The 17,880-nt window shown below is 44.9% G+C and overlaps 1 protein-coding gene and 1 long non-coding RNA gene across 2 annotated transcripts; one reads left to right on the top strand and one right to left on the bottom strand.

Annotated features, from left to right (window-relative positions):
- Positions 1 to 1,535: 1,535 nt before the first annotated feature.
- On the top strand, positions 1,536 to 4,664 carry LOC148645930 (uncharacterized). Its single transcript, XR_015928015.1, has 3 exons — positions 1,536 to 3,074; positions 3,366 to 3,483; positions 4,482 to 4,664. It is a non-coding gene; the product is annotated as an uncharacterized LOC148645930 (long non-coding RNA).
- A 2,314-nt stretch (positions 4,665 to 6,978) lies between these two features.
- Positions 6,979 to 17,767, bottom strand: snx5 (sorting nexin 5). Its single transcript, XM_088610775.1, has 13 exons — positions 17,562 to 17,767; positions 13,975 to 14,079; positions 13,576 to 13,686; positions 13,211 to 13,332; positions 12,714 to 12,837; positions 11,459 to 11,554; positions 10,842 to 10,947; positions 10,673 to 10,748; positions 10,463 to 10,502; positions 10,123 to 10,209; positions 9,880 to 10,039; positions 8,910 to 8,995; positions 6,979 to 8,684 (listed from the first exon to the last, which is right to left on the bottom strand). Exons 1-13 carry the CDS (start codon positions 17,595 to 17,597, stop codon positions 8,634 to 8,636), a joined length of 1,200 nt encoding a protein of 399 aa, XP_088466901.1. The 5' UTR covers positions 17,598 to 17,767; the 3' UTR covers positions 6,979 to 8,633.
- Between the last annotated feature and the right edge of the window lie 113 nt (positions 17,768 to 17,880).

Genomic DNA, 17,880 nt, shown 5'->3' on the forward strand with positions numbered 1-17,880 from the left:
TCTCCCCTCAGTGTTTATTCACCCTGCAGAATGGGTCTCCATGAGTCAGCCACTGCTACATGTCTAATCATTGACCTGGAAAAATGAGTTAGAAAGCGAAGCTGAGAGAGGCCTGCTTTCTGTTCCAGAATTCGGCAGCTTAAGAAGGTAACAGTGGCCAGTGAAGTCCTGCCTGTCAACAAACACACAAAGACACACACTACAGGAGAGAAATCAGAATCTTGGACACAGGAGACTTTTACATGTCTTGTGCTGCCTATTGAGAATAAGTGGAATGAGACCCACAAGAGCACCTGACACATTGTTTGTCCAACTTTCTTCACAGCACATACTTGAGATATCTATCTCACATGGAGAAAAGTTTTTAAAAATGTTCTCTTTAACTGTAAACTGTTCCACACTGTTTGTAGTCTTACACTATTATGTTTTCTTTGTTTTTTAACTGAGTTACAGTTTTGTAGCATTGCATATTTTGTTATTACTCTTCTTGGCTTTATATTCAAACATTTTACATCCTGGAGTTGCTGACATTAGCAGATGTGAAGCTGTTTTTAACAAGGGCAGTACATGCAGGAACAGTGAAACATGACACGGGGGACAAAGGTGGGAACTACAGGAAAGTGCATTTTGAACCAAGAACAGGAAACACATCTTTACACAAAGGGTGGTGGGAGTATGGAACAAGCTACCGAGCCATATTGTTGAAACCGATACCCTGGCTTCTCTCAAGAACATAAGATCCAGACATCAATTAGCTTCTGACTTCCAAAGAAAAGACAAATGCTCTTGCTTGTAACTGACCTCACTTTTTATGTTATGTTCTTATGCATAACCAGGTTTTCTAAAGTTGTAGTCATGAAAACTGAGTTACTGCAGTTTGGCTTTAAAATTCCAGAGGGTAAATACATTCCACTTAGTCATTTCTAGAAAATGAACAAATCAAGTCAGCAAAACTCCAGTGTGTGTGAACTGTGTCATTTATTTTATCTGTGCTTCACTTTTCAAGGTGCCAGCGTAAATTTCCTGTTGGCATAGGGCAGGTGGCAGGTTGCTGCAGAGCAGGGAACTCTGCACTGGAGCAGTGCTATGTGTTTACTTGCTTTGCCTGTGGAATTTAATTTAGGTAGTGTTTAGCCCCTGTCTGACTGGAATATGTCAGTCAGCAGGGGGTCTGGCTCCAGAGTCCACACAGCCTCACTACAGAGAAACATGCACAGATATAGTACAGAAACATATTTACAATCATGTGCTGCATATAAAAAAACAAAAACAATTCATAGATTAAACAATCATATTTTAAAATAACCTTCAAATATTCCCATACTGTTTGGAGACTTGCTCGCTTCAGAAAAGATCCCAGATTCATGAAGGAACTTCACAGCACATCACAGAAAGAGAATCAGGCTCATTTCCTGATATACCTTTATTTATTTTAGGATACATTAGTGTAGTGAAGTTTCTCACTCCTATCTCACTCTTTTTCAGTCAGAGGTCACACGGGGTTGGGCTAGTATTCGGTTAAGTGTGATGGCTAAGAACCTCAGCAGGCCGGAACAGCTCCACCTGATAGAAGCTGAGTGTCAGGATAAAGGAGTGTCAGTGTGGTGATTGCAAGCCTTAGACTGGACTGCATGGGTGCTGGACAAACATCTGATCCGGCCAAGTTACACAGCAGCCAGGAAACTCCGACAGTAGGATGTCTGCACAGTACATTACAGGCCTTCTGAAGAGAGCCTGTTTTGTTTGGATCCTGTTGCTAGGCAACACTGCCCCTAACAGGAAGTGGAGTGTGTGTTTTGGTTGTGGCAATTCTCTGGAGGTCTTTGGCATTTCCTGTTGTCCCTCTGTGTCAGATGGAGCTCACCTTGAGGCCAGTCTACTCGCAAGTTTCTGCAGCTCTCAGCATCACCACTCACAGCTCAATTACATCTGCATTCTGTCTCCATGCAGAGTCCTGCCTCTGTGTTTAAAGTGTCACGACTGATAAGTTACAGTAGCTACAGAAGGCTTTAAGCTTTAGATCATTTCAAGCACGTTGGCCGCTGTGTGCAGCATACAGTGGCAGAAGCATGAGAAGCACAGATGTCTCAAGTGTCTCAACATTGTGGTTTTATTGTAGAGTCTGGCTGGCCTTGTACATCATCACTTTCATTTGTGTACTGAAGACAGTGCGGGCCTGTCTGGCTCTCTCTAGGAGCAGGGATGGCAATTGGTCTTAAAAATAAGAAGTGATTTCATTGCAGTGAATTTTTTCCAGGCTGAGATGAAATCACACCTGTACATTTCTCTCTAAACATGTTGCTCTGGTACTTAGGTCCACACAGTCAGAAGCCAACTTTTCATCTCATCAGCAGAAGACACAAGATTGCATTGCTGTGTGTTTATCCATAGAAACCCTTTGGTGGAAGAGTCCATGGTCTGATGTGTCTCCTATAGGTGGATACTTCAGGTCCTGTGCTGACAACAGTGTAAAGGCTGTAAACTGTAAAGGAGAGATGTAAGTACCATAATCTACCCTTGGGCCTGATCTTTCAGGAGGCAGAGATCTCTGTACTGCCCAAGGAATGGGTGGCACAAAGAGTGCTATACATAGTGAAAAACAAATTGCTCCTAATTTTCTTGATAAACAGATGCTATTGGACTAAAAATGGAAATGTAATCACCACTTTTATGGGGTTAATGTTTTCAAAACAGGAAACCAGGGTTGAGTGCTCAGTGCAGCCCGACTGCAGAGTCTGGTCGGCTCTCCAATCCTGGCTTGGTTCCACGCAGATTAGGATCTGAAGCATCAGAGAGTCAAAGGAGATGCCAAAACATTCCATTGCGTCTGACTGGCTCTGCTGGTACAGCACTCCAGACAGGAGTCTGATGGCTCTGGCCCTTTTGTGTAAGAAACAGAGCAACACCACCCCAATGGCTCTCACAGTGCCCACTGGTCTGAGCAAGCTGCTATGAAAAGTCATTGTTTTTTCTGCCAGAAAGCAAACGTCAAACAAATGTACTGAGAACACACAAGACTTTCTAGACCTACTCCAGCCACAGTAACACGGTGGGGGCTGGTACAGAAAACACAGGTGAGAATCTGGAAGGTGTTTCTTAATGTCCTCAGTCCTTAAATCCAGTTTAAAGAGTCATTGAAAGGTAGGAGGAGCCTGTAACAAAACTGTTAATTACGAAATGGGATTTCCTGGCTTTTCCTTTCTATCAGTATATTATTTCTATTACCAACCACTGATCAGTTTTACTTTCTGCAAATCATATTTGAAGGGCATTTGTTGTTGATTGCAGCTTTATCTAATGTGCATTATACAGAATAAATAGTAAATACTCCAGGATCAGACAAATATTGTTTCTTACAATGACAGATCTAATCCCGGAAATTCCACACCTGCCTGAATCAGAACATCTTCTAGTCCTGCTGGGGGAGGAAACTCAACAGAAGCTGCAGCCCAGTATAATCCTGTCAAGCCAAGGGAACACAGAGTCAGTCTCTCAAATAAAACTTATATTTTTGTTCTAAATATCTAAAACTAGTAATATATTTTCTGTAATTGTTTTACTAATTATTATTGCTTTAGCTAATTTGATTGTACAAAGGAATAATCATCCACAAGAAATGAATAACATAAGATCTTTTTTTTTTTACAACCTTCTTAATGCAAGGTCAGACAAGTCTTTTGATAGTTGTGCATCTCAGTGGACAGCCGATCTCTGTAGGGTCAGAGGACATAGACTGGGACACCGTGTGGCATAATGTTAGTTATCCATTTAGAGCTATACATAGCAAACTGCTTCAGTACAGAATTTTAAACAGACTGTTATACCCCAGAGAATTTGAAAAAGATTAATAATACAGGAATTTGTTCAAAATGTAACACACATAAAGGATCACTATTGCACTTAATATGGTATACAGTCATTCTGGACCTTAACAATGGGGACAGCTCTACGGTACCTAAATAACTCAATTCCGCTTACTCCCATTATATGTATCCTTGGTGATTTATCAAAGGTTAAAGTAGCAATTCAATATAAAAATACTTTTTTGACTCTCTGAATTATTTCTAAAAAAATAATATTGCGAAAATGGGTGGACAGTACAGGACTGTTGCACAAAGAATGGATTAAAAGGCTGTAAGTTAAATTTGAAAATATTTAATATAATTTAGAGGGGAAACTTAATGGGTATAGGAATGTTTGGGGCCCATTAGAGACATACTTGAATGGCACTGGATGTTAAGAATATTAGTAGGAAGTTTTTGAATGAATATTTTTTGTGAACATTATTTTTGTTATTGTCTAATAAGAACAGAAATGAGAGAGTGAAAAAAAGGAAGTCCTCCAAAGTTGGGGGGGTGGAGGTGGGTTTAAAAAAAAAGGTCTTTAAATTGCATTTCATCATGTCCTTGGTGCACAGGGTGTGAATGGAGATGGAGGGTATAAACACAACAACCTGGTTCCTTTTCTGGTCTGACTGTTAGGGTCCTTCTTCTCTCCACCGGGCACCTGCTCCTGTGCCTTCGGATCACAGAGGGCAGCCTGCCCCTGCTGTGATTCTGCCCTGGGGATCTCCCTTCTGGCAGCTTGGGGGAAGCCTGCACGCTAAATTTAAAACTCCTCTTTTGGAAAACAGCTTTCATGCAGCTGACTGTAACTGGAGCACAGCTGGGTCAAGGACATCAATGTTTCTAAGGATGCTCTGTGATGTAGGAGCAACAGTAGGGAGCTGCATATTGGATTGTGATTAAATGCTTAAATTGAACTTGCTGTCTCTCCATTTGCCTGTGTGTTTACCTGATTTTCACTTCAGTGGCCCTGCCTGGGGAGCATTCAGGTCTGCTCGGTCAAACTGACCCCCCAATCCAGAAGAATAGCAACACTTTTCCCAATCCTGCGCCTTGTTTCTCAACAGGGAGCCATGATCTTGATATGGTTTCACACGGAGCACAGATGGGAAGACAGGGTTAACACAGAGAAAGGTAAAGGGCAAATAAAACATAGACTCAGGCAAAACCATGTGAAAAAACTAAATAGAAGCAAAAAAAAAAAAATTTGGCTTCCTTTTTTGTTAAGTTTGGAAGTTAGGAAAGCAGTTTTGTGCTTTACAACACATCTGTACAGCTGTATTAGAGCGAGAAAATGTGTAGTTTCCTTTTGCAACACACAGCCAATCCAGAGTCAGACAGCTGCTAAGGTTCCCCTGTCTCAGTCCAGTACAGGATTTCCTGTACTCCATAGCAACAGACTGGGATTCCTGGCATGATCAGACACACAAATAGATATTTCCATAAATCCAAGAATAAATTCAGCAAAACAATGCACCATTTGTATTCTTTCACACCTTTATTTATAGTACAGTTTTTTTTAAAAAAAAAGATAGCTGTTAGATAGCTCTAGCATCTTTTCTCCTCCACAGCGTCCTTTAATCCTAAGGTTTCTGGCGGTTCATTTTCAGCCTGCCTGAAGGGCTGCAGATTTCTGTTGAATCCTGTTTACTTACAGTCCAGTCAGTGCCTGAAGCAGGAAGTGTGGATCCTAGCTGAGCAAGGCAGCGCTCGTCAGCTTAGAGATCTCTCTCATGTGCTGGTCGACAGTCTGTATGAGAGTCTGGATCTGTACGAGAGACAGGATCAGCAGCATAGGCAGGGACTGGACAAATAAGCCGGACAGTTCCTAATTGAACAGGATCTCCAGCACAGAGGGTATTTACAGAAGACTAAGATAGCATTCCGGTATGTAAAACGCCTAGAGGAAAAGCAAACATTGCTGTTGACTTAATGCATTAAACCAAATGTAATAAGGAGAGCAGTGCCAACCCAGCTCTCCTGCAGTGTTCCAGGTCTAGAGTCCTGGTCTACTGGGGCTCTTTTAGGCCTCTGTTTCCCTGCTGCATTCCTCCTTGCTTAGGTTGTGTGGCAGAATGACCTTGCAAAGCAAGTTGAAATAAACAGACACAAATTAAGAGCAAAATAACCCGGTTTTACTATTTCCAGATTTTGGAGGTTTGATTTAAATCTAGATTGACCCAATGTACAATATGTTTAATCACATGTTCCAAAAGAAATGCTGTGGTCTGATAATCTAGTTTGTAGGAAATGTTCAGATCAATAGCAGCTCAGGACATGGACTCTGCCGGAATTTTCCAAAATTGAATTGATTTCAATGTGTATTGTGGAGCAAAACAGGTTGTGGCACTCAAATTAAACACCAGAGTTGCCTTTTAAAAGGTGAACTGAGGGAATTATTGTATTGGAATCCTGCAGCAGCCTTATTGTATGAACAAAGCTGCATTTTCACTGTTCCAGGTCTTAAATTGCCAAACACAGTACAGTTTCTATGAAACCTGCAGGACCTTTACAAACATTGACCCAATGTGTGTTCAAGCACATGATCTGAAAGTAATGCTGTGAGCTGAATTAACCCAGTCTGTAGGAAATGTTCAAGTCAGTAGCAACTCAGGACCAGAGATCAGAGATCCATGTTCTTCTCTCTCCAGCTCGGTGAATGGTAATCCTTGCAGGAAAGAGTACAGCAGACTGTGTGAAAGTATGGCTCGTATAACAACTCAACAGAGCGACACAAAGTCTTCACTCACCATCAGCACACTTGAGCTGCTGAAGAACAGCCACGTAGCTTTAGCCTCGTGTGCCATTACATTCTGGAGATCGTCGAATACTGCCCTCTGATGATAAGAAATTAAGTTGCAGCTTCATCTGTTTACATTACAATATCTGCACTTAAAAAAAATTGCTACAGCACGTACCTACTTAGTAGACGTTCCCATGTAGAAGGCTGTAATGGTGTATTGATGATATACAAAAAAAAAATACTGTGTGAAAAAATAATTAATTGCACATTCAAGGCATAATCTGTTTCAGAAACGTCTACTTTTTAACACTTAAACTCACAAGAGTGTTTTAAGAATCCAAGCGACGCTGAGTCTCCGTGTCCGTGTGATAAAGACTCGTGCACAGATCAGAATGGCTAGAGTCCTTTATTTAAGTGTTTTCAGTATAACAAGTTTCTTCATAAAACGAACAACTCCAGCCATTCTGTGGGAGAAATCACATCTAAAGAGTCTGAAAGTTTTTTCTCTATTAGAAACAGTTATAAAAAACATAATTTTCACTTGCCCTCCGATGAGATACTGACATTCTATGACAGTTTCTGTAATACATTTTTTTATTATTGCTTCGTTTTTATTAGTGTGACAAGATTAAACATTTTGGTCCCTTACAAAGTGTCGCTTCCACAGGTAAATAAGCTTGGTACTATCTGAAGAATTCAACACCACGCAATTGTAAAACTACAAAACAAATTAATGCATATCTATCCCAGACACGGCCCCGTACGCTGTGCATAGAGATGACCGGACACGAGGAGCTGGGTGAGGGCACATGCGCCTGTCCGAGTCGGAACCGAGGGGAGAAAGTCTCAAAACGCCTTAGAGCAGTTACAGTACAGGAGGGTGTAGGCACATAGGACTTCCAAACCCGTCTGTCTGCATCGCGGGTGATGTGGGATGGTACATTCCTTCGCGGCCCTCGCGTTACAACACGCGCCGTTCTGTACGAAAACAATACGGGACGGCCAATTGCTTTCCCTTTTCGACCCCCCAGTTTCGGAATCGACTGTTGCTCCTGAGCTCGGATGACGACGCCGTCACGGTCCAACGTGGGGTCCCCACGCCGCGCTTCTAACGGCGGACAGATACAGCTCTTAGAACAACGGTGCTGGCAGGAGTGTGGCCACGCCACAGAGGGGCGCTGTTTCCCAGCTGGCTGAGGAACTGTGGACTACAGGACCCTGTTTGCACGCAGAACAGAGGTTTTTAAAATTTATGTGGACGCCAACACTGAAGAGCGGTTTTCTAACTCCTGGCAGGACTTTCTCATGCTGCCAGGATGCCCTTTCCCCGTCACAGCACCAGAGACTGCAGTCCTCCCAGCTCCTAGCCTCCTGAGGAGTGGAGGGCTGGATTCCTGAGCCGCCAAGTGCCAAACTCTTGTAGGCTCCTGAAAAATCAGCACATTGTTTTTCCCTGCAGCTCAACGTCGCCATGCTGTTGCGACTGTGCTCAGCAGGATGCCTTACAGGCTGCTGAGCCCGCGGTCGCGTGGCAGAGCCCCTGGGGGAAAACACACATCGACTGGATTCCCACAGTTACCAGTCAAACAGCAGCGCGAGAGGAAGGTGCAAGCATGGCTTTGTTTCACGTGTTTTGAAAAGGACTGCGGGGACAATAAGAGACAGAGGACAGTTTCACCAAGCTCCTCCAGTTAGCAGCCCTCTAGCTTACAAATACGACCTGAAGACATTCAGATGGCTGAAAGATGAAATGTTTCCTTTGCATCCGTTCTGAATTCTTTAATACTATTGAGCTTGATTTAGCAGGTCTGCCACCTGGAAGCCTTTTGCAAAACTGGCACAGAATTTCTTCACAACCCCCCAGCACATGGGAGACACACAAACGAAGCTGCCCGCTGGACAAGACAGAAAGGGAGAAGAGGCTGGGAGGTTCAGGACAGGGAAGGCTGGTCATGTAAACACAGAGGCAGCTGTGCAGGTGCTGTGGAGACTGACCACGGCCCCCAAAGCTCCTGCTCAGCCCTAAACTGCACCAGCCTGCGCCCTCAGTTGGTCTTCAGCAGCTCAATGCAGTTTTGTAAGAGGGACATGTTGCTCTGGAAATAAAAGCAGCACAGAGAATACTAAGCGTGACTTCTGTACGTTATGCTCTGCTTCCAATTCTCTAAAATCTTAAATTATTTTTACAGAGCAAAGATAAGAAAAAACACAGAGCTAAGAAAAAACAATTGGAATAAGAAACAATGAGAATTTAAGTTATATTTAGCATTAATTTGACCTAGATTTTAAATGTGCACACTTTCACTGCAATGAGAACTTACTTTGGCATGTTTGATTTCTAACTCTGCCATTTCTATGAGATTCTTGCGAAAAGCCACCACTCTGCGTGCCTTAAAGGTTGTTAGTTCTGTAAAACGACAAAACAAGGATTTTTATCTGCACAACACGCAGGGTTTTCTCATCTTTCACTGGCATTTTCCGTTTCTCCACCCTGGACAAGAGAGCCCAGGGCCTATGGAGAGAAATGAGAGAGAATCACACGACAGGCTCTATTCTTCCTACCAAACCGTACACACTGCAGGCTCTTATTCATCCACAACTGTGGGAACAAATGCAAAGAAACTAATCTGTCCTAAAATAGAATGTGCTTCTGGAAAATCTTATCATCTCCCAGTTCCTGTTCCTTTAACAGTGTATTTTTCACTGCATGGTCAGCACTACCCCACTGCTGCTGTAGCTCTGGATGTTTCTGTGCTTGGAGCACCAAAGCTCACACCTCACATAGCATAGCAGTTCATCCCAGCTGTGATGCTTAAGCACTCTGGGTTAGAAGATAAAACCATGCAGAGCTGACTGTGGCATGGGGTAGGAAAACTACTTCAAAACCCAGTAATGACTGGAGGTCAACATCTGGGATAAGAGTGGGCCACCCTGCCACTTTAAAGTGGCAGTATCTGGAAAGCGAGGAGAAGCTGTTGATTTGGTCCATGTTCATTTTGCTCAATAAGAGCTGAGATGGAATAAAAGCTCACAAACACAAATGCCCCACAGGACAACGACTGAGCACCCCCAATTTAGGAAATATTTTAGAATTTAGCGGTTTGGCCAGTCTGACCCTGTCCAGGGTCTGATATAACCTGCTGTCATATAATTGACTTGATTTTCAGGCAGTCATGTCACAAACAAGCTTGGTGCTGCAAAATCCTGCTGTGGAACATGCTGGAAGGTCTACTACCTGGAACCTGTTAGCTAGTGTACAGTGAGGACACAGAGCCCTTAGCGACAGGGTACCTTTCTTCGCTGACTCAGAGAGCATTTCGAATTTCCGACAGCACAGCTGCTGCTGTTCCTCCGCTTGCTTCACATCCTTGCTCTTCAGGCGGGCCTTATCCAGGGCCTTGTTGGAGTTCTCGTAGTTGGCCAGCGCCCGCGCGCGCCGGTACAGCAGGTCCTGACAGGAGAGAGCAACGCATACAGTGTGGTTCCCTGGCACGGGCGGACGTGTCACACCACTGCTCTGAGCCACGCGCTTACCTTGGCTGCCTGTATGTCTCTCATGTAGTATCTCAGCAGCTCGGTCAGCTTCAGCTCCTGGTCCGAAGCCACTCGCGCTTCCACTTTCTGCAGGATCACAGGAAACAGAAAGTGAGCAGGAACAGCCGTGTCCTCTCTCCGAGAAGCTTGACACCAGCGTCACGCAGGGCTCTCAGCAGGCCATAAGTCAAGGCTACCTGAACATCTTTCAGTTCCCTTGCCTGCTGTGTTGCCTTATAAATGATTCAGCCAGGGCTTCTGTTCCAAATTAGGACTAAAAATATTATCCACAATTTTATAAATTCTATTAAAGCAAATCATTACCAAACCCAAATCTTACCTTCAGCTTCTCAAACAGCTCTGCTAGTTTTACCAGGTGCCTACAACAGGTGAAAGATCAGGCTTTAAAATCCCATCTTTGAACAAGTAGATGTAATAAAATCAGGCAAAGCACAGTTCCAGTACAGGACAATAAATGACTTGTTAGTAATTCCTTTCAGATTGTGACAGATCTTGAGGTTGTTATAAGACAGTGTGGATGGGATCTCACCCCTTCAGCACTGTGTTTTCACCTGCAGACAGGCTGTTCAGGCTGGTCGAGATAAGGATGTAATCATCAGCCACATCTAAGGAAGCAAACAGGAGCAATCAGGCCATTCCTAAAAACAACAGTTCATTAAGAATCTTAACAAGGACAAGAAAGTGAAATAAAAACACACTTTTGTGGGACTGGGTCATTCTCTCAGCTTTGGCAGTGGAGTCTTTGATCTTGCTGAAATAGTCGAGGAGGAAAGTCTTTTCCTGGTCGAAAAAGTCATCCACCTCCTGGAAGACAGGAATTGGTTAAGCACGATAAAAACACTCCAAAAAAACTGAAGACCTGTATTCAAAAATCTGGTTATAAGAGCCTGGAGTGAAAGTGCTCTCCTAGGAAAACTGACACTCCAGCATTGGAATTACCAATTTATTTTGCTTTCATAACTGTAAATCATTAATCAGCTCCACTCATTGAGACAAGAGGTGAAGACAAGGAGAAAACTGGATAATGGCACATCTATTCCACCTCTACTCCCTCAGAGGTGGAATAATGGGGTAGAAACTGCTCACATGCTGGTATAGCCCCTGTAATTTGTTATTCTACAGGTAATTCTGGTATGTTGAGTGCAAGTGAGGCGAAATGAAGGTGCTTAACTCACCCCCTCACTGGCCTGCATCTCGTATGTTTATCTCGAGACCCTTCTGAGCGAGACAGTGCTGCGCAGCAGGTCTGGCCCACAAGTCCCTGTCAGTGTTTTGGCGCCAAGTGGGAGCTCATTTAGGAGGAAACACAACTGACCCTTATCCCAGAGATGATAACTTCGTCCGCAGTCTTCACCATGTTCTTCAGGAAACCCCCAAACATCTCCTTGGCGTTCTTTCTCCGGACGCTGAGCTGCACAAGTGCGACCCGAGAAAAGAGCTTTGGCATCTACAAGTCTTGTGCTATTCACATGCAGGCCTGCAATCAGTCTCATAATAGAAAGTAACACTAAAAGAGAAGCCCAGATTTTGAACTTGGATTTTTCCAACAGTGAAGAGATTGCTTGATGGGGGCAACAGCTACTCATGTCTCAGCCCGAAGCCTGGGTGGGGCAACACCAATATACAAGATCCTGCTGGCCTAGTTTTGTTTTTTTTCAATATTCTGGGAATAATGTCTGCAGCTCCTTTGGTCTCTCTGATGCAAAATGGCCTAGTTCAACTTGTATGAATCCTCTCTGTGCCTGCAGTTCTTAGTTTGCCTATCTTAATTTTCCATTATGATGTATAAAAAAAAAACCCAACTGCTCCAGGGGTGCCATTTAAATGGCTGACCCTGCGCTCTGACCCCAAGCTTCTCCCTGTGTGCCTGTGTGTCTCACGGAGAGCAAGCTGGGGTATGCGAAAAGACAAATTCCTAATACAAGAAATTGCATATGGACAGTAAAGTGATCTTAGATCTTAAGAAAACGGCTGACAACAGCTCTACATTATACTCATTTGTGGATTCGTTTTATTATAAAGTTTAAAATTCAGATTCGGAACAGTACTTGTGTAACAGGAAACCCTAACCCTAATCACCACAAAGAGGGACAGTGTACACCCACCAAAAACAGAATTAAAACAGAGCTACTGTTCAAGTTTCCCCCAGGTCTCTTTCAGCCCACTGTAAAAACAGCCACCTTTTTGTATGACTGTCAGAGCTCAGGCCAGGCACAACATATAGGGCCAAGATACCAGACTCCGCTGTGTCTGTGCCTTCTGTGACAAACAGCTTTTGGTCAGGAATGCACATGATTCTAAATCAATATCAGCATCAAATCTGAACCACTCTGCATCAGATGAAAAGGACAGCATGCAACCTGATGTCACAGATTCCTCACATCAAGAAGCCTCTAAGTACCTTGAAACTAGGGTTTGTGAAGACCTCAGCACAATGCTTCTGCCAAATGCTAATTCACTCTCACTGAAAAATGCAGGGTGTTTGGAAGGAAATTCAAAACGGAAAGCAAGCATCCCCTCTCTGCCTCCTGTGCGGACTGGGGAAGAGGAAATGAAAGAAAGCTGCTTACATCCTGCTCGTATTCCAGGAATATCTGGAAGTTGCGATCTTTGCTGAACACGGGATGAGAGGAGAGTCTCTGCAGGAACACTTCATGGACTTGCACTGTCTTCTTAAACACTGCCAGGTACTCCCTAGCGCAAGCGAGAGAGAACGTCATGGGAGACTTCTAGGGAGGCTCCATGAGGAGGAACGTTGCTTGAATTAGTAGCCTGAAACTTGGTCACTGCAGCTGACTGTCAATACCCCTGAGGAGTGTGAGCTCTCCCAGTCTGTCCTGGCCAGGACTGCAGAGGCGCACCTGGTACTCCTGCACCACACAGCTCGGAGCCCAGCCCTGAACCCAGCCCTCATCACTGCTGGGTAGTTTTAGAGCAGCCGCTCAGGCTACAGAGGCCAGCGCAGCTCTCTGAGCAGGACCACGCCCTCAGGCCGCCTGGTGCTCTGCTTCCCGTAACCCCACCCTGACCCCACCTGAACCCCAGGAACTGCCGGGCTTATTCTTACGCCTCCAGCTCCTGCTTCATCTTGGCGTACTCCTCCTTCGTCATGGAGGCCTCCCCTTCCCCCAGCTTGTGCATCTTCTCCCGGGGGCTCTCGAAGTCGGGCTTCGGGGGTGCTGGGGGGATCTGCGGGACACAGGACTCCCGTGAGCACAGGTGCCAGGCAACACAGGGGCTGCAGACACGGCTCTGCAACAAGGCTTGGGAGGATCAGAGCCCTTCATTGTTTTCTTCTGCAACTGTCACCTTTTTACAGGATTGTAACAGTGACAAGCAAACCTCCCAGCTAGGTCAGGAATACGAATGTCGACTCCCCAACAAGCCTCCAGGGCCGCCGCGGGCCCGGTGGCCCCCTTGCTGGACACTCACAATAAGGCCGGCGTACTCCTCCGTCTCCACCAGGGTGTCATGCAGCCAGATGAAGTCCTCGTGCTGCCTGGGCACCGAGGACTCCGGCTTCTGGAAGGTGCCCAGCGTGGTCTGAAACACAGCCAGGAGAAAGATCAGCACAAAGGAAGAACGTGTTTCCCAGGCAGGACCCATGCTGAGCTGCTCGACAAAGGGCCAAGCGGAGCACGTGCTGATGTCTGCACACGAAGGTGGAGCAGATCAAGAAGATGAATAAATCAGCACTTAGAAAACAATGGACAATCTTCATGCTTTCATGCTGCATCATTACGTTAAAGCTCAGGGACTATGTGGCCTGTCGTTTCTGACTCTATATATCAAGAATCCAAGACAGTGAAGTCCTTCCTCCGGCACCCTTACCTTGGTGTGCACTGTGAACTTGACCTTGTCTCGCTCACACAGGGCGTCGGGAATGTCGATCATGAGGGAGGAGTCGTTGTTCAGATCCACGGACACCGAGCGCACCTGGGGGCAGAGTGAAGGAGAGACAGGCTGGCAGCAAGCAAGCAATCTTTATCACTACACACTACTGAAAATGTTCACAGACAAATTCCCCTTTGCTGAATGAGTTCCAAGCACACTGGTGAAATGCAAGAAGTATTTTAAACATTTTTAAGATGGATATGACAGCTATTAGCAAGAATAATTTTGAATCGAAGATCAGATGACTAAAAAAACCTGAAATATCTGAGAATCTGGGACACACCAAGAGCACTATTCCTAACCATGCAGTGCTGCAGAAACATCCTGAGCCCTGGGCAGGACACATCACAGCAGCTGACTGCTAAGGCACTCGCACAATCGGGACCTGCCCATGTGATGTGTGGTGTCTTGCAACAGACTGCAGAGTATTTGGCAACCAGGGCTGTGTTCTGCCTCTGCACGTCAGAATGCACACTGTCTGCAAAACAGCCAAAGAGCCAAACCCCTTGAAAAATCATGCCACTGCTTGACAAGGCAGTCATTAATAGCAAAGGGATCTCTGTTCCCTGAACCGAAGCTGAAGTAGCACTCCTGCACCTCAGAACGCTACAGCAGCACAGCGGAGTGTTTCTTCAAGTATTTAAATAGGGAAGTTACACTCAGATGTGCAACAAGCTTGTGTTTAACGTTCTTCCAGAGTCAGAAGCACAAGCCTGGAAATAAACTGTTTTCCCTGATAAATAATAAATCATAACAGCATTTCCACACCGGCTGTGTTACAATGAAAGGACAAAGAGGCAGTGTCGGAAGTTAAAACATGCACAAAGACCAGAATTAAATGACTAATGGGAAAATATGAAGCATTTGTTAGACCTCAGGGAGGAGAGCTTACAGTGCAGAGAGTCCAGTTCTAATGGGAACAGCTAAAACATCTGGCTACACGTTCCACAAGAGTTTCAACAACTCCAGATGTTTCTCAGAGACGTGCATCCAAATGGCACTTTTCCGCACCGTTTGTTAGCTCAGATTAGATGGCTGCCAAAGCAGAAAAATTATGTTATTCTCATCCCCCCATATTTCAATGATCTGTTTTGATTTATCATGCCCCCTGTTTAGCAACTAAACAAGCAGAGGTGGTCTGGAGTCCTGGCGTGAATCAGCCACCTCCTGGCCTTGTCACACTGCGACTGGGACACGAACAGCTACGTGCCAATACTACGTTTGCCATACGGAAGCTTTTAAAGGTCCTATTCATTTCAAGTTGTAGGAAAACCCAGCCCTACAAACATCTTTCTGTTGACATTACTTCTAAACTCACCAGCTAGCCAGATGTGTGGCTGCAGCAATACAACTGCACTCGCCTGCGCTGACACTGGCAATAAGTGTCTCACACTGGCTGACATAACTTGACAGGCATACAGTATGAAACTGCATCACGTTACACATATCTCGAGTCCAAACGAGAATCAGTGAGATTTAAACTTCAAGGTGCTCATTGCAAACACGTGGTACCCATAGATGATGCACAAATCTCAACACACCCCATTTCTGTGTACCTGACTGAGACTATAAAAACAGGGTTTCTGTGCACTTGTAGCTTATACACGTATGGAATGGTGAATGGTACACTGGCCACATTGATATCTGTGTTGATATCACATGTCCAGCAATCACTTTTGAATCAAAAATATGATGAGTCAATCCCACGATTCCCATCTGGCCAGTAACTCAAGGTCTAGATGATCCTGCTCTAGAAAGAGTTCAATGACAGGCCACAGAACTTCATGACAGACACAGACTTGTTCCTCTCGTCCTGAACCGAGAAGGCTGTGTGGACCAGACCACAGCTCACCAAACCCAGAGGAATATCTCAATGTCAAATCTAACAAGGTAATCTTACTATGGGATCAAAAAGGAAGCAAGGACTGAAAAGGAAAATGGGAGTTATTTAGAAACTCAAACACTGAGGTATGTCTTCTTTAAAAATGTGGGCATTCGGAACAAACTTCCCAACCAGGCTGTGGAAACGATTCAGTGATTCAATTAACTCTCTCAATAGTGAGCAGGACAAGATCAAATAAAGTGAGTTCATGAGCTGGTAATCTTCTTCTGAGATTATTTTGAAACAAAGAAAACTACAGATCTAAGAGCCACTGCTAAAACCTTAAGAAGTTCAAAGTACTCTTGAGTCTGTGCTTTACACAGCTGACTGCACTGTGTGGACTGATGACTCAGCAGAAAGGGCAGAAAGGATAAGCTGGAAATAACCGTTTCCTCTGGAATGCCTTTCAGGAAGTTTTAAACAAACAGGACCTGTGAAATGCTGACTCCTGAGGTTTCTCCCTGTGCTTTATTAACTCTTGCACACTCCTAATAAAGACACAAAGCATCCAAGTCGCACGAAGAAGAAAATGTCATCAAAAGCTAATTCAATTAACTGCCCAGCCAAGACAGGCAACCAGGGGCCCAGCTGGTGACTTGGAAAACACCTTCCTATCCCGGACATTTACTGTGTTCTCCACAACGTTTTGAAATGCAAGTCCTTTCGAGCTGCTGCTAACAGTCACTAGGACAACCCGCAGAGAGAGCTGAAACTTCATATCTGAGGATGCCTGTAACTAAACCTTTTCTGCCCGATACCTGTGCATGTTAACACTGCATCATCCTCTGCAGGACTGCACCAGAGTTTACACTAAATCACATACCGACATGGGCATTTCAGAGGGGATAGCACCTCCTACAGTGTCCCTGGCCACCATAACAGTTTGAAAATTCCTGTCCAGGGGGCTGTGCGCCACCTACTGGTCCACCAACAACCTGCCCACAGCTGCAAGCTATTTCTTTGAAGCAGTAGGCCTCAGCATCTCATCTTATCCTTGGGAACGGCTTTGTCCATGACCCACAGAGGCCAGTGCAAAAGAAGAGCAGCAATGGAGTAAAAACTGATATTTATAACCAAAACCACAACGAAAAGACTGGAGATAGGCTGCTCTCAATCGACAGCCCCTCTGCAAAGTGTAATTTCAATCTCTTGCAAGCATCCTAAACCTTCTCTTTCATTAACAGACCACGGGTGCAATAATTCACCATCCAATCAATGCATCAAACGCTACCACTTAATAAGGAATTTTATATAAGGAATGCTGAAATTTGATCAACTAATTTCTTTAACACTATCTCAGGGGCTACAGCTTTTTTAACGGACAAAAATCCAAAAACGGAGTATCCGGAATGGGAAGTTTATTGCTACACTTTCGAGAGAACTGACTAAACACCAGAAGTGAACGACATACAATTCTTCTATCAGTCTTATGCCTGCTGACACGCATGACAGCAGGGCGACGATCTGCGGTTTCTTGATCCGAACCTCCCCGGATCCCACAGCGCAAAGCGCCGCCGAACTTCACAGACCGACTCCGCTGGAAACGCGTCCTGAACAGGAAACCCACATGACTCGAGCTGCGGATGGCCAGCTGTCTGTGGAAAACAACACTTTTCCAGTAACTCTGGTATTTCTTCCTTACCTTGTCGTTTTCCATTTCCTCGGGAACTGATGCCATCTTATGCGAAACGACGTCGAAATAGCAACTATCTCAGAACTCAAAAGCTTTTCGCACAGTGACAGTAAGTTGGTACATCAACTCACAGCTGCCCAGATACCTCCCTCCGCCGTTTCGCCGTACCGTCCCTGTCACTCCACCACTTCCACTAACCCTGCTCAAGCCCCGCCCACCACCGCTTCCGATTGGCGGGGGGTCAGCGACTACCGTGTTCCTATTGTATAGATTGCTTGTCAATCACAGCAGATCCCATCGTTTCAGTTAACTCCAGTCGAGGCAGGAA

Source organism: Lepisosteus platostomus, chromosome 17, assembly GCF_059453375.1.
Source record: "Lepisosteus platostomus isolate fLepPlt1 chromosome 17, fLepPlt1.hap1, whole genome shotgun sequence".
NCBI lineage: Eukaryota > Metazoa > Chordata > Actinopteri > Semionotiformes > Lepisosteidae > Lepisosteus > Lepisosteus platostomus.

Coding starts and splice junctions, on each gene's coding strand:
- snx5 (XM_088610775.1), bottom strand. CDS start 17,597: ATGGCATCAGTTCCCGAGGAAATGGAAAACGACAAG. Junction 13,687..13,974: donor AGTTCACAGTGCACACCAAG/GTAAGGGTGCCG, acceptor GCTGTGTTTCAG/ACCACGCTGGGCACCTTCCA. Junction 10,948..11,458: donor TTATCATCTCTGGGATAAGG/GTCAGTTGTGTT, acceptor CCTGTCTTCCAG/GAGGTGGATGACTTTTTCGA.